At 28.3% G+C, this 17,018-nt stretch overlaps 1 protein-coding gene across 1 annotated transcript; it reads right to left on the bottom strand.

Annotated features, from left to right (window-relative positions):
* Positions 1 to 9,227: 9,227 nt before the first annotated feature.
* On the bottom strand, positions 9,228 to 13,240 carry LOC106359885 (protein indeterminate-domain 5, chloroplastic). Its single transcript, XM_048740702.1, has 3 exons — positions 12,917 to 13,240; positions 12,230 to 12,626; positions 9,228 to 10,613 (listed from the first exon to the last, which is right to left on the bottom strand). The coding sequence occupies exons 1-3, from the start codon at positions 13,101 to 13,103 to the stop codon at positions 9,428 to 9,430; spliced, it is 1,770 nt and encodes a 589-aa protein (XP_048596659.1). The 5' UTR covers positions 13,104 to 13,240; the 3' UTR covers positions 9,228 to 9,427.
* Between the last annotated feature and the right edge of the window lie 3,778 nt (positions 13,241 to 17,018).

Genomic DNA, 17,018 nt, shown 5'->3' with positions numbered 1-17,018 from the left:
TTTAGTGAATAAAATCATAACTTAAATCAAATTAATAAAAATGAATTACATTCATTGTCACTTAATTTTTCACTCAATATAATTGCTTACTAAATAAAAAAAACTCTTTCAGTTTCACTTAATTTAGCAAAACACATAAAAAATATCATTTATATTAGTTTATAAAATCAGTTAGGCATGAACACTAAATATCCACTTAGGTACGAGTCGTTCTTTTCGGGTATCGTTTTATTTTGTTTTAAAATTACTCACTCCTTGAATATTATAAATTTATGTGTAGGTTTTGAGTTGAATCCTTTTGAGTCTGGATTAGTTTGGTTCTGATGTATATGACCCTAAAATATCTAAATAACCAATGTATTTGAAACGGGTTTGGATATTTGTACCAAAAATAACCATATTATCTGATTCGATCCGGATCTTTTGAATACAATTAGTTATATTACGACATATCTAAAATATAAAACACTAATTATGAAAAACAAATATTAATGTATAAAAATATAAGTATAGTTTTATTTTAGTAATTTCATTAATTATATTACTTTAACAATATATCACATCATTAATTATATTTACCGTAAAAGTAATAATGTAGATTTTTATTTATTAGTTAATCAATATTAACTTTGTGCAATTATAAAAAAAATAAAAATGTAAGATAACCGAGTTTTGCATATGGTTAATAGTTTGGTTTAATATGTTTTACTAAAACTTTCTTTTGTCTTAGTTCCAATTGGTGAAAAATTACATAGCAAAACACATAATTCAAAGGCATAGTTTATATGAACAAGATAATAATTTAAATCAAAATAATAAAAAAGTAATACATTTATTATCACTTAATGTTTCACTTCATATAACTATTTTATTAAATAAAAAATTCTTTCTATTTTTCTTATTTTTGCCAAATATATAGAAAGAGTTTCCTTTTTAATCTATTTGCAAAATCAGTTAAGTATGGACATTCGGATACTCATTGAGGTACAAGTTGTTTCTTTCGGGATTAATTTTTTTGGATTTTTAAATTAGGCGCCACTTGGATATTATAAATTTATGTATGATGCTTGAGTTGGATCCTCTCGGGTCTGAATGATTTTGATTTTGATGTGTAGAAATATAAAAATATTTAATTAACCAATGTATCTGAAAAGAGTGTATATTTGTACCAAAAATAATCTTATTACCCGATTCAATCCAAATATTTTGAATACAATTAGTTATACGACGACACATCTTAAATATATAACACTAATGATAAAATAACAAATAATTTATAAAACCGTAAAAATTAACACCCGCACGGGCGTGCGGGTCAATCTCTAGTCTATCTTATTAAAACTCAAGTACAAAATTGGAGTGTTTGGAGACTTGAATAGGACTTTTAAAAATTTGGAGTGTTTGGAAACATGGATTGCAGTCTTTTAAAAAAAAATATTTTTGTTTGAAAACAAGGATAGTAGTATTAAGAAAAAAATTAATGGGCTTATGTTTTTTTTTAAAAATTGAAAGTTATCTAGGCCACTTTTAAAATATACCAAAATGGGTCAATCTAATTCCCTAAAAATTTTTTTTCTAAACTAACCATAAAACAAAATTTAAACTTTATATACATATTTCAAATCAAAATAATAATTCAAATTTGATTTATATCAAAAATTGATTCAAAAATATACATATATACAAAAATGGATTTTTAATAAACTATTTTTCAATAACCATTATAAAAAAATATTGTCAATATATATAAGAAAAATATAATACAAAGCCCAATTTGAAATACCAACTCAAATTATGGTTTTCATATTTCATATTAAGTTTTAAAAATATAATATATGTAATTATTTATATGATGGTATGTATAAAATACTATTAATTATATGATTACTTATATGATGGTACATATAAAATACGATTAATTATATGATGATAAAATACGATATATAATAATGACTAGGGATGGGCTTTTGGATACTCATACGGGTTTAGTTCTGATCGGTTTGTATTTTGGGTTTTCGGGGTCAAAGATTTCAGTCTTATTAGAATGTTTCTAAATTTTGGTTTGAGTTCGATTTGGATCTTTGCGGGTTTGGTTTGGGTTTGGATAACTAATTTAAATTATTTTTAAAGTCTTAAATCATTATATATTTTAAATTTCTCAAAATGTATAAATAAAATAATATATTACGTATAAATTTGAATAACATATGTCATAATACTTAAGCTTAACATATCAATTGGCTTGATTTAAAATTTTGGATACGAAATCAATAATTATTTTAAGTATTTTTGGTGATTTGAGTATACTTTAACTATTTCAGATATTTACTTTTGACTATCTATATATATTTTCAAGTATTTAAACCAATTTAAAAGTATCATTTTTGATGTTTTATATACGTTAAATCTAAAAATAATTAATATATATAAGTATATAAATCTATTTTTAGATAAATTCGGATACCCAAATACTTCGGTTCGGATCAGATTCGGTTCTCTAAATAACAAAATTTTGAATAATTAGAATATTTAATCAATTTATGTTTGGGTTTGGTACTATATCTTTGGATCGGTATCGGTTATGTTCCTCGGATTCATTTTTCCAAATTCTAATAATTACATGAAAAACAAATATCAACATATTTTTTAAAATATACACCCGCGCGTCTGCGCGGGTCAAAATCTAGTTAGTATTAAAGGTAAGAGCTGTTCTACGACCTTTTCCAACGTTGGTACGAGGGAGAGTTTGTAAGAGTTAAATAATAATACAAATTAGGAAGAGTAAGCGAAAAGACTAAAACCGATCTTTTATTTACACACTGTCAGAACCTTATAGTATACCCATATACCAGATAGATCATTTTGAGTGGTTTATGTTGTAAATTTTATCTAAAACAAAATATCATAACTAAATTAACTGTATTAGAAACATTAACATTAAATGACAAGATACTAATAGAGTATCTGTTGATGAGGCTGCTCTAAGAATACTAGCAGTGTGAGAGTATCTCATGAAATCTCTCACATTTATAATAACAAGAACTAACAAAGTAAGAGGTAGAGTATAAAATGGAGAGAAACATTCGTTTCTTCTTTGAGAAACTCAGCTAAAACTATTAGAGACTCATATGCCATATGCCAATTATGAATGATTTTACTTTTTTAATTACACAATAAAATTATATTAATTAATATCAAATTCATGAGATACTCTACTAAGAAACTGTCTTACTAAAAGCAATCTTAATGAGAGATTCTCCCAAAAGTTTTTTAAACAAAAAAAAACATTATATTTTTGAAAAGAGTTTTCATAATTTTGGCAACCTCTTAATAAAATATAAATATATACATATAGCTAAATATTTTCTTTGAAAAGTCTCTATTAGGGTTGCTTTAATATCATCCAGTCTCTTTCGAGAGAAATTACACCAACTTCTTAGTCCCTGAATATTTATAGTGGAGTGATATCCATTGAATTTTGTTTTTATTTTATTTTATTTTTTAGACCAATTTAAATTCTTCTTTATTTAAAAATTCTTCTCTATATTATAAAAAAATCGAGAAAAAAAATCCAAAAAACTGACATAATTAGTGATTTATAACAGAATAATACTATACATTAGAGTTTCTTTATTTAAAATAAAGATCTATTGGACATATTTTAGATAAAAAGAATTATGAGTATTGTCTGGGATCTTGTAATCAAATGGTAAGAATAAGTGCTTGGGACGCCAATACGTTTCAAGTTCGATCCATATGATGCGTGAAATTAAGTCACATTGTTCTGGATACCTACACAGATACGAGCATCTGTTTACTGCCAATATATATGCATAGCCATATAAAAAGTTTATATGTAGGTTACACCTTCCATTGGAGATTAGTCATGGCTTTTTTACAGGTTCGGTATACACTTAGGTTAGAAAAAAAAAGTATAATGAGTATTGTTGGAAAAAGCAACTTTACATTAATGAAACTGTTTTAGAAAAAAAAAACAGTTCAACAATATTGATCTTTTTTTTAACACTGAGTATTTCCATTCAAATTATAAGAAATATTTTATAGTCGGTGATTAAGATTCATTTTTTCTCAAGTGTATTCAACTTTTTTTTTGTGTATTCAACTTTTGCTTACGATGACATTCACATATTTGTAAAGACAAGTTAGTTTTCTACATATATTTTTTTCCAAAAAAAAAAATACATATAAAATTACAAAAATATGAGAGAAGAGGTGTCTGTTTTTGGTGAGACAACTATATCATCTCTCTCGTTGCATGTCAATGGGCTTCCTTACTAGAATCACTTGTAGGTATGTCCTACATTGTATTAGTATATATATAATATTATTTGTTATTCTCCAAATAAATTATTATGACAAAGACATTTCCAATACTATTATTAATATGACTAATTATTCAAACAATTATAGATCTTTTAAACAAAAATGTTAACTTTCTTTTTTAGATCAAGAAATTATTAATAACTAGATATGAGCATGTGCGTTGCAACAATTTTTGTTGGATGTTTTAATTTAATAAAGAAATAAATAATTTTATTATACTTTTAGGATTATTTTTGCATATGATGTGTGAGACTTATTTTATAATTAAGAACTCGTTTTTACACATAAATTACAATTAATATTTGTATTTTATAATCATAGTACATATGTGAATTTTTATCAATTTCTACTAAGTGGTAGACAAAACACTCATACCTATAACTTTAAATCCAACCCAACCCGAATTAAGAATTAGAATATAAAAAAATTGAAAGTTATATTTATATTTATCAAATACTCTTTTACATTTTTGTTTTAGGATTTTATGAAAGGAAAATTACTATCATATAACCTTTTACAATTGTCTTCTGTTTAACATTTTAGAAAACTCAAATTGTTATCAAATAACTATTTCTAGTTACCATTAAATAAGTTTTAAAAATACTATTTATACAATTCGCATCTAAGCTAATTTGAAACAGATTAAGTAATTTTTTAGTATCATGTTCATCATCAAATTCTCTCTTAAAAACATTAACAAATACATTTTTACAATTTTATTTTGGTTAGAACTTAAAAATATGCCTTGTTCTAAAAATTGCCCGCGTAGACGATTTATCGTCCGAGAAATCGTAATACGTTAGGTCACCGTGGCGAATTGCATTGATTCGGTTGTGTTATACAGTAATCCGATTTCTAACCGCGTAGAGCGTCACTTTTCAAAACGCGGCCGATTATTTACTTGAACGGTGTTGTTCAAAATCCATAATTATTTCTGTATTGTTGTTCTTAAACCTTATTCAAGAGTAAATACAGAAAAAATGTGTGAATCATTTGAGTTTTAAAGTGACAGATTGATGAAAAGTATGTTAAATCAATAAACAAAACTGAAACACAGTCGGCTGCCATTTTTTAGGTTTCATAATTGGCAGGGAAGAAGATGAATTCATATTTACAATTATACTCCTTTATTAAAAAGAAAAAAAAAATACAAAAATGTACAGAGCTTGGGCTTTAAACAAAAGGCCAGAGCATAATATGTAAACAACACGAGCCAATATACCATTTAAACGTTTAATGTTCTGTTTTAATTCTAAATATATCTAATTATAATAACAAGGAGTAGTTTATATGTAAATTATTTGTAAGAGTATGAAACCATAAATATATAGGGACTACAACTAAAATGTAGAGTATATGTATAAAATATGGTATTTATACATATAAAAGTACAAAAAATTCCTCCCCGCGTATTCCCCGAGTTTTTTCCGATTTTTCAATAAATCGCTAGGCCTGAGTGTGCCGCACGCGTAGCGCCTAGCGAGTTTCCGAACAAGGAAAATATGATACAAAAATTTTCTGTTTATAATTTTTTAAAAATATATCAAATATTCTCTTACAGTTTTTAGGGCTTAAAAAATAAAATTAATATTAAATAATTTTTTAATATTTTTTTTGCGATTTATAAAAATAAATTACCATCAAATAATTATTTTCAGTTAATTAACTATTTTAGCAGTTGCTATTTTCAATATTCATTCTTTCAATATCACTAATATTGTAACAATTTTTCATTGTTAATTAAATAATTTTTAGTATCATGTTTATGATTAAATTTTAAATTTTAAAAGTGAAAATTACTATTAAACAGACTTTTACAATTATATTTTGTAAGGATTCTTTAAAAAAAAAAATCTTATTTGGTCAAAATTAAAAAAAGAATAATTATTTCACAAATCTCTTTTATTTAGGATTTTAGAAAAAAAGAAAATTATTTTCACATAATGGCAGATTTTTATTGACACATTAGCATATAATTTTTTTATTGGCACATGTAACAATCATATCGGGTGAAATATTTGAATTTATTTTGGTGTATAATTTTTAAAACACAAAATTACCTATGAAAAAGAAAGTTAGTTACTTATAAGAAAAATAATATTCTTTTACAATTTGATTTTATTTAAAATTTTAAAAAAGGAAACTTACATATTTTATAATTATTTTTCTTTAATATTTTTCATTAAAATATTTCTTGTATTGGTAGGATACTTTAATTCGTTTTTGTTTAAAATTTTTGTACAACTAATTTATTTTTAATAAAATATTCTTTTTAACTGATTTTATATTTTGTCTTATACATACAAACACATATTTTTAATATTTTTCATATTCACACATACTCATGTATGACAACACATATCATAATTGGAAAAACATTGCGTTAGCATCATAAAATGTAATAAGATTATAAGAAATTAAGTTTAATCAAAAAATTAAAATAAAATACTTAGGTAATACTTTTCTCGTAAATAATATTTCTGTAGGTGAAAATAATATGTGAAAACTTAAACCTAAATATAGTTGTGAAATATTTGTAGCTATTTTTTGGTTTATAATTTTTTAACATACAATTACCTATTAAAAAAAAAGGAAAGTTTGTTATTTATGGTAAAATAATAGTAATACTTTTACAATTTTCTTTTGTTTAGGCTTTTAAAAAATAAATATTACTTATTTTATAGTTAGTTTTACTTAAAATTTTTGTACAACTAATTTATTTTTAATAAAATATTCTTTTTAACTGATTTTATATTTTGTCTTATACATACAAACACATATTTTTAATATTTTTCATATTCACACATACTCATGTATGACAACACATCATAATTGGAAAAACATTGCGTTAGCATCATAAAATGTAATTTTTTTTTTTTGACAGCAAGAAAATTTACAGACTCATATAGACTCTGTAAACCAATGTGGTAACTCCGCATCCATGTGTACGAAGAAAGACGGTTGTGTCCGAGAGCATCATAAAATGTAATAAGATTATAAAAATTAAGTTTAATCAAAAAATTAAAATAAAATACTTAGGTAATACTTTTCTCGTAAATAATATTTCTGTAGGTGAAAATAATATGTGAAAACTTAAACCTAAATATAGTTGTGAAATATTTGTAGCTATTTTTTGGTTTATAATTTTTTAACATACAATTACCTATAAAAAAAGGAAAGTTTGTTATTTATGGTAAAATAATAGTAATACTTTTACAATTTTCTTTTGTTTAGGCTTTTAAAAAATAAATATTACTTATTTTATAGTTAGTTTTACTTTATGATATTTATTAAATAATTTCTTGTACTTGTAGGATTTTGATTATTCATTTTTTTAATTTTTTTAGTTAATATTTTTCTTTCACAATTTTCTTTCTTTAGTATCTTTAAAAACGAAAATTACATATTTTAAACAAAAAATAAATTTACTTTCAAATAATCTTTAATAATTATTTACTTGTTTAGGATTTTAAAAAACATAAAAATTACTATCCTATAATTTTAACAATATATAATTGTAAAAGACTATGTAATAGTAATTGTTCTTTTCTAAAATCTTAAAAAGAATTGCAAAAAGATATTTTTGTAATAATATATAATATTTTTAAATCTTAAAAAAATGATGTCATATTTTTGACACATGTCACAATTTTAAAAAATTTATTGACACATGTCGCGATCATGTTATTTAGCAATTTTGAAGAACCAAGGTTTATATAATAAGATGTATCATATATTCACACAAACTAAATGGATACATTTTAACCAAAATTATAGAAATGAACTAAAGTTTAAAAAAAAAAAAATATCCATCCCCTCCTCTCCCTCAAAAAGAAAAGAAAAGTGTATTAACATACCGAACAGGTTTTAAAAACAATCACAATATTGAACGATTTTCAAATTTGATTAGATCATTTTAATTTTAAAGATATGTGAAATACAGTGACAAAAAAAAAGATATGTGAAATAAAGCACAAAACAAAATCCAGATCCCTCGAACACACTGAAAAGAAAATCAAACAAAAATAACAATTTTTGAACGAAAAATGATACATTTAATGAAAACATGTTATCAAACCAAAATCAAAATCGTACCAAATAGGCTTGCGTAAGAATTACTTTAATACTGATGTTTTTAACCGGAAAAAATTAGCATCAATAATGCAGACTCGTGATTGTCGAAACAGAAATGTTTATTTTGGACCGTTAAATTTAAATATGATGGGACCTTTTGGGATATGGTAGGAACATGTTGCATACAAAACTATACAAGTGCATATATATATATATAATATATATGCACATGTGACATGTATGTATACATGTATCGAGATATTTAGAAAGGGAGATCACAGGACAAACACTCGTGACATTGCCAGCTAGTGAGGATGACAAATGAAAAGAGATTAAAGAATAAAAAGGCAAATAAAAGAAAATAAAAACAAAAAGACAAAGAAACTTAGCAAAGGCTGCTTGTACTCTCCAACTCATTGACTGCCCATGCAATGATAAGACGATAAATGTGTCAGCCAAAAACAAAAATAAAACTTTGGTTTACAAAATAAAATGATACCAAAACCTATTCACTTAAACTATTTATATCCCGTCAGATAGTGTTCTTTTAAGATCTGACCCTAATACACACACACACACACCCATATATATATATATAGAACTAAGGTTTAGACTTAATTCCACACATAAATAAATAACTTATATATCTGAAACTATATATAAGCCATGAATTTTATAAAGTTCCTTAATATATCTAATATTTCATAAGCCAAAAAGATATAAACCAAATATTAAAAATCCCACTAATTACTGAAATAAAGTAAATTATTTTTTTTTCAAACCATAACTATAAACTCTGAATAAAAGAATTCAGGAGGAAATTCATTTATATAAAGGTAGATCTTTTACAAAAGAAAAAAAGGAGGTGAGTGTAGATAGATTGCAACTTTTTGCGACTAAAATATAATTAATTACTTCAAATGGGGTTTGATGACAATATGCATACCTGAAAGATATAGCATATGTACTTTGATGAACTAAAAACCTTTTTAAAAAAAAATCGTCTTAGCTAGAAACTAGCACGATGGATTCCATAGGGTGGTGAACTTGCTGGACCACCACCAGGATTCACATTTATGCTGTTTCTATCGGCGGAATCCGAGGAGGAGCCAACTCTTTCTGTACTATTCCCATGTTGTTGTTGTTGTTGTTGTTTTTGTTGTTGAAACCCTCCGCTTTCACTCATGCTTCTTACGATCTGTCCAACCCCAAGAAAGTCTCTGGTCATGCTTTGTTTATCAGCGTTTAATCCTTTGTTCACTCCTCCGTATGAACCAAACGGAGAATCTACTCTATTAACGTTGTTTCCCGTTGCGCCTGGGTTAGAGAATGAGTTCATCAAATCATTAAGACTACTCTCGCTTTCTCCATACATTCCACTCCCAAAGCTTCTTAGAATCGATGAAGCATTGTTACTATTGTTGTTGTTGCTCGAGCTTGAACCAATTTGAGCAGCTTTCTGAAGAAGAGCAGTGGCTGACATGTGAGTTGTTGAATTGGGATTTTGCATTGATGAGCTAAAGAGTGAAGGCACTGCTCCTGTGCTGATTCTGTCCGCCGAGGTCATCAGATTGTTAGGGAAGAGACCTGTACTTCCTTCTCCTTCTCCTCCTCCGCCTCGAACAGCATTTTCCCCATCAAAATTGTTAGAAATCATAAGATTGCCAGATGAAACAGCAGCAGCATTAGGGTTGCTTGTAGCAGAAGCAACTCCATTGCGTCCAGAGAGGAAGCTGAGATTGAAGACATTGGAGGAAGGACAGTTATGGTTATCATGTGAGAACTGCATCAGACTTTGTTGAAAATTCATTGGTGATGGCTTGATGTTATTGCTTGCAGCCAAAAACCCTTGGTGATGATGGTCTTGTTGATCATGAAAGCTAGGGTTTTGCTCTTGCATGAAGTAACCCGAAGCATTTGCAGCAATGAGATCGGAGGAAGAGCGTGAGGCGGCTCCTGCACTTCCTCCTCCGCTGCTTCCGAGTCGGAGACGGTCGCCGGACTGATGATCAAGATTCTGTGAGGGCCCCATGTGGGACAAACCAAGGATCATGCTTGAAGTATTGTTGGAGTTGTTGGTATTTTGTCCGTATGGAAAGTGGTGACTTGGCAAAGAAGTCAAAGAAGTTGGGTGCCTCGCACTCTCTTGAGCCAACGCGTCACAAAAGGCTCTGTGTGTAATGAAACTGTCTCGCCTGCGACACAAAAAAAATAAAAAATATATATATATATATATTAATATAACAATGAAATCTTTGTCTCGTCAGGTATATATTTAAATTAAGTGAAAACAGAACTTGACATATGTGAAATAAGAAATTATAAATAGAGAGAGAGACTCATCATGTCATGCAGCTACAAATAGATTCGCGTGCAGTTATGGGATCTCGAAAAGTTGATAGATGGCTAGACAGTCAGTCTACTACGTACTCTATTGATTATACATCCTACTACACACTCACATGCATTGATGCAAATACAAATAATGCACGTATATACATAAATAGGAGTACAATGTTGTGTCACACTTCAACTATGATGATGTATGTCTATATGATTCGTACGAACAAATGTATAAATCTGCAGTCTATATCATCAGTATATGCAATCAATAAGTAATGAACATAAACATTATTTAATTTGAGAAAATATCACGCGTAAATTATGCTCGTAATTTCATGTCTATAAATTTGTTTTTTTTTTTTGAATAAATGTCTATGAATGTGTTGATGTGTCTTTTTGTCAACATTATGTTAATGTGTATATATATAAATAGATGGGCATTCAAAGAATTAAAGAGGTAGGTGGAAAAAGTTAAGTTTCATAATAGTAGCAGTAGTATATGGAGAGAATGATTGTCAAATGAATATCTGCTCCTGTATTTAATTCAAGATCATGTAAGTTCAATAAATGCAACTTTAGCATCTCTTCAATGAAAGACTTAATGCTATACAAAATGATTGAACAACTACTTATGTAAGTATATATCTATACCACCATAATTTTAATTTCCTTTTATTCCATTTATAGAACTCTAAATGCACGCACACACATAAACACCGCAATGGCAACCAAGACTGAAAAAAACTTAAAATTCGAAAATGCTTTAAAATATTAGTTGTCACTTCTATAAATACAGCTTAAAGTCATATTATCCAAAAATATATAAAATGAGCCAAAATAATTATGTGGTATGTTTAGTTATGGTGAAGAGTACAAAAGAATCATAAAGGGGTAATATATTAGTAAGATTTTACATATTAAGAGAACAAACACTGTAACAACAACCTCTCTAGATAATATAAAGTTTAGCAGCACGTGAATTGCCCATAGTGTAAGAATAATTTTGAAGTCTAAGAAAAATCCTGAAAAATCCATTAAATTATTTTATGACAGAAAATATGGCGGTGTTTCCAAGGAAAAATATATAGAAAATCGTAAAAGAAAAGGAAATTGAAATTGGTCCTCTATGGTTTTGAGTTTCTGCTTGAAAGCATCTAATGAAATATATGGCAGTTTCAGTGTCGTATATAGATATAGTTATGTGCTCACCCATTCACGTGTGTTCATGTATCAATTGTTGTTTTAAATTTTAATTTTCAAAAAATTTCAAAAAATAAAAATTTAAATAAAAATGCATTTACTGTTCGAAATAAAGCGATAAGAGCATCGAAGACTTCGAGGCGAAACAGAAAGTGAACCTAAGAAAAAACCCTAGTCCATGGAGAATGACTCAGATACATATTCACACACGTATATATATATATGATTAACTATAATTTAAAGAGTTCAAAAAATTTAGAACATTTACCGGGAGAATAGTGTACCACAGTCGCAACGATATTCTTTGGTACCACAAGTCTTGGAGTGAGCTTTCCAATCCGATTGAACAGCGTAACGCTTAGAACATTTCTCACATTTCCACTTCTTTTCACCGTGTTTTCGGTAATAATGTTTTTTGATTCCGGTGAGGTCTCCGAGAGCACGTGACGGGTCATGGTGGACGCACGTGGGCTCCGGACAAAGATACACTTTCCTCTTCACTTCTTTGGTCGATTTCTGCTTAAGTTTCCATGGAAGATTGTGTCCTCTTCGGTGAAGTTGTAGGTTCTGTTCTCTTTGAAACCCTTTGTTGCATACTTCACATATGAATCTGTTTGTAGCCATTAGTGTCTTTGGAGACAAAGCTATCACTTCTGCATCGGAATCTAATTAAGAGCAAAAAAAATTTGAAGGTAAAGTTATTACTATTAAATGATTTTCTTATATTGCATGGTATATAATTAATTAAAATATCAGTTTTGGAAAATCAATAACTAGGGTCATGCTAATTTACTAATTTCAAGATTCGGAATTTGAGAAAAGGGAGAGAAAAGGGGTTTCTCGTTTTCACCAATCGATATTTTTAAAATTGATCCCATGATTTCGTAAGCTTAAGATGTTAAGATTTCAATTAAGGGATGATAATTATCTTGGAGTTTTTTTTGGTAAAACTTACTTGGAGTTCTTGGTTGGTTTCTCTTCTTTTTCTGCGGTGGAGCATCAAGGGGCTGCTGAGACTGCGGTGGCTGGTGGTGAGTAAGAAGAGGAGGAGCGGTTGCGGAGGAATTAGGAGGAAGAATGTGAGATTGATCATCTTGTTGAACTCCAAAGAAGGAAGCAGCAGAGGATGAAGAAGCAGCCATGGACTCTTCTGTGTTATGTGTGATGGTGAGAGAAAGAGAGGAGAAAGAAAGAAAAAAAGAAATGAAATAAAATAAAATTAGAGAGAAGAAACTCTTAACATTAAATTCTTTTTTGACTTCCACTGATATCTTATCTCAATAAAGCCCTAAAAAGGGGTATTCCAGATATTAAATTAAGAAATTGTTATTAAATTTTCAAGAATTAAAAAATAGAAATTTATGTAAGGTAATAGAAGAGAGAAGATGAAAATGACAAGTGAAAACGAGTGCTATAGACTAGTAAAAAACTGTGCTCACCCGACTTAAAAGCCTTGAGAGTTGAGAGTTCTTATTCGTTTTTATGGGTATGATAATTAAATTAGATCAATCTTAGCTTGGTTAGTTTGGTGTAGTTTTAAATTTATGTATGATATTGATCTATATTATACATAGGATACTAAAAACTATATACATTTTGTATAAATAAAAAGTTTGATTGTTTATTACGCAGTTGTATTAAAATTATTAGAAATAATGGGTGTCGACTGTATACACTAACACCTATACAGAGAAACCGATAAAAAAAATTTTCTGAATATGTAAATCAAATTTTAGATAAAAAGAAAGTATGAGAACTACAGAGGTCGGTGGACCCAATCCATTTGCAACAAAACGACAGTGGATGGTGCGTGAGACAACTTTCAACAGCTCCTCTCTCGCTAACATATGTGAATAATAAAATAACATGGATCTAAAAAGTTTTCTAAAACAGATTACATAGTGTAACTATAACACTAAAAATGCAGAACAGATTTGTGTCACACAGATTTAAAAAATATTTGATTTTATATATTTTCTAAATAATATATAACATCATTATCAATATACCTAATCATATTTTAACGAAAAAATATAAATAATTATAACATATAAAATTAATCAATTTTACATTAAATTTATAAAACAATACTTATTTATAATAAAACCTTATTATATAATAAAAATTAATATGAAACGAATGAAGTATATAATATAATATTTACATCATATAATTAAAAATAAAATAAAATATTTAATTTAGGTATAAATATTAACTATTAAATAAATAATAAAACTTACTTATATTATTAAATAAACTATATTTCTAATATTCAGGGTTGTAAAAATAAAATGAAAGTATAAAATAGTATAATATATTTATTTAAAAAACTTGAACTAATCAACAACGTCAATTTAGTTATATTATTAAATGAAAATGTATAATTCATGTTTGGTGTGCTGATACAAAATACTAAATTTAATAAAATAGTCTATATTTTAAATTTATTTTCAAAATAAATTTATACTTAATTTGATATTTAAAATTCTATTAGAATTCATCTTCTTAATAAGCAGTTAATGCTTAAATGATAATACAAACACTTAAAATCGATAATTTCATTATCTTTTAACTAAATCTTATTCATTAATTATTTTTGCCAAACCTATCTAATACTTATATATATATATATATATGTATATATATACATATGTGTGTGTGTATCTGTGTATTATATTATATATAGACAAATCTCTCAAAATTTCAAAGGTCACAAAACATCTAGTATTTTTATATTCTTACAAAATACGATTATTTGTCACAATCGCCATCATCATCATCATCATCTCATATGGGTCTTTTTTTTATTTTTAAGTTCCTATCATATGATTTACATATATGAATGTATGTCTCTCTGCGTGTCATGGACGGTTGAAAGTGAAAAGAGATATTCCAAAGATAAAAAGGACAAAAGGAAGAATGATTGGTTTATTTTAATGTATGTGGTAAAAAAAAAACCAAAAAGGACACTCCATTTTTAACTATATATCGTGTCTCTTCCCATATTCAAGCAATTCGTTAGAAACAAATTAAACAACTAGGTTAACACATACTTTTCTATAACTTTGATCTATCTATTAAACTGAAAAAGAAAATGATATAGTGTTATTTGAAAACGATATATTGAGAACAATATAATCTAATATAGTGTGTTATTCAAAGAAAAAATATTGTGATTGCTAAAAACATTGCAAGTTCTTAACTTGTTAAAGGAGATTCGCAAATGAACTTTTGTTTTTTTTTGTTTGATAAATTGTAAATGTCACTGCAAAGAATGAAAGTTTGGTTAAATGTTAATGTAATCCTCTGAAAGCTTAGAAGTGCAAATGTTTTTTAAAAACCCTTAAACTCTAAAGTGAACATGTTCAATCTTAACCGAACAATGGAAGGTTAGACATAATACCAAACTAGAACAAAATACTAATAATTTAATCGCTTTTTCCCAAGCACTTCTCATATTAATGGAGCAACTAAAGACAATAAGAGTGAAGCCATAAGAGATGATTAGCCAGGTCTCACTGAAGTGGCTCCAAGCAGGTATCGTCGTATCGACGGCGACAGCTGGCTCACATCCCGGTGCTCCGTTGGAGAAGGACGCTGGCCAACAAAGCTCAAGCCTTCTCGGAGTTTTCTAACATGTAGATGTGACTTCGACGCCGTTTAAAATGAAGCATTGTCTACGGTCAAGCGCATATGGTCGTTTTGGCCTCCTATCCGGCTACTTGACAAAATGGGTACAACAACGACTTCAAGACACACATAAGATAGAACCGGAGCTTAGGAGGATGGAATTGACGAACAAAAGAAGTGTAAATACTCCTTGAAAGCGGACGGCTCAGGGTAGATGAAAGCTCCTCCTTGAAGCAGGTGACATTCTCAAGACCTAAGTGAACAACATCGGTAGCAAGAAGGAGTTACCAAGCTAAAACCAGAAACCACCAAGGTTGTTGTCTTTCGAACTAAGGAAATAGATGTCCTCGATGATTTGCCTCATAATTAATCATCTTTCACTCAGAGACTGAGAGGAGAAGCTTTAAAAACAAACCAATAGCGGAGACCAACTGGGCGAGACGGCGAGGCAGGAGAGCGGAGACGGCAGCGACACGTCTGAGTTGCCGGAAGGTTTCGAATTTCAGATCTGATCCAGAACGAGCGCACTCGGAGGCTATAGCAGTTGTTAAAACAAGGCAAGAATTAAATTAATGGTAGAACACGTCTAAGTTGCCGGCAGGTTTCGAAAACAAATGTTATTTCAAATCAACATTTAAGTATATAAACATATTAAAACAAGGCAAGAATTAAATTAATGGTAGAAAAAAGAACTTCGCCTCTTTTAGCTCCGTCGAGTTTGAGGTAGCTGGTAAGATTTTCAAGCCTTGCTGTCTGTTTCTAGTCTCTAAGAACATGTTTATTGGTAAAACCCTTAAGTGATTTTTAAGTGTGTCTTAATGAATTTTTAACTATCTATATATTATTAAAAAACAGAAGTACAAAATAAAAATATCCTTTAATTTTACCATTTTTTTTTGTAACGTCTTTCTTATTAATCTTTAAGAGTTTACATAATCATTATGGAGCTCCAAAGTAATAGATGAAGGTACATAATAATGAAAAAAGAAAGATTGATCATAAGGAATTTGTTGCTTCGCCATCTTATCTGCTACTCTGTTACTCTCTCTGTTTATCCATACAAACTCCACTTCATGAAATTTTTGCTTCCACCATAAGACATCCCTTATCCAATTGTGACCATCAAAATGTAGACATCGCCGATTGAGTGTGTCTATAACTTTTTTACAGTCACTCTCAAATATTACCTTTCGATATCCTTTACTCCAAACATGTTGCATAGCCATTATTATCCCCTGTACCTCGCTTTCAAAAGGGTTATTAACTCTTTTTCCCAATCCTTGTGCAGCTCCTGTATAATATCCATCTTCATCTCATATTATCCACCCAGCCTTGCATGGCGTCTGTGAATTAATAAACGAGCTATCCACATTGCATTTTAGCCAACCTCTTCTTGGTCGTTTCCAACAATTCCTTCCATGGTGTAC

This window comes from Brassica napus, chromosome A9, assembly GCF_020379485.1.
Source record: "Brassica napus cultivar Da-Ae chromosome A9, Da-Ae, whole genome shotgun sequence".
In the NCBI taxonomy this organism is placed as follows: Eukaryota; Viridiplantae; Streptophyta; class Magnoliopsida; order Brassicales; family Brassicaceae; genus Brassica; species Brassica napus.
This window is presented reverse-complemented; position numbering and strand designations above follow the sequence as displayed.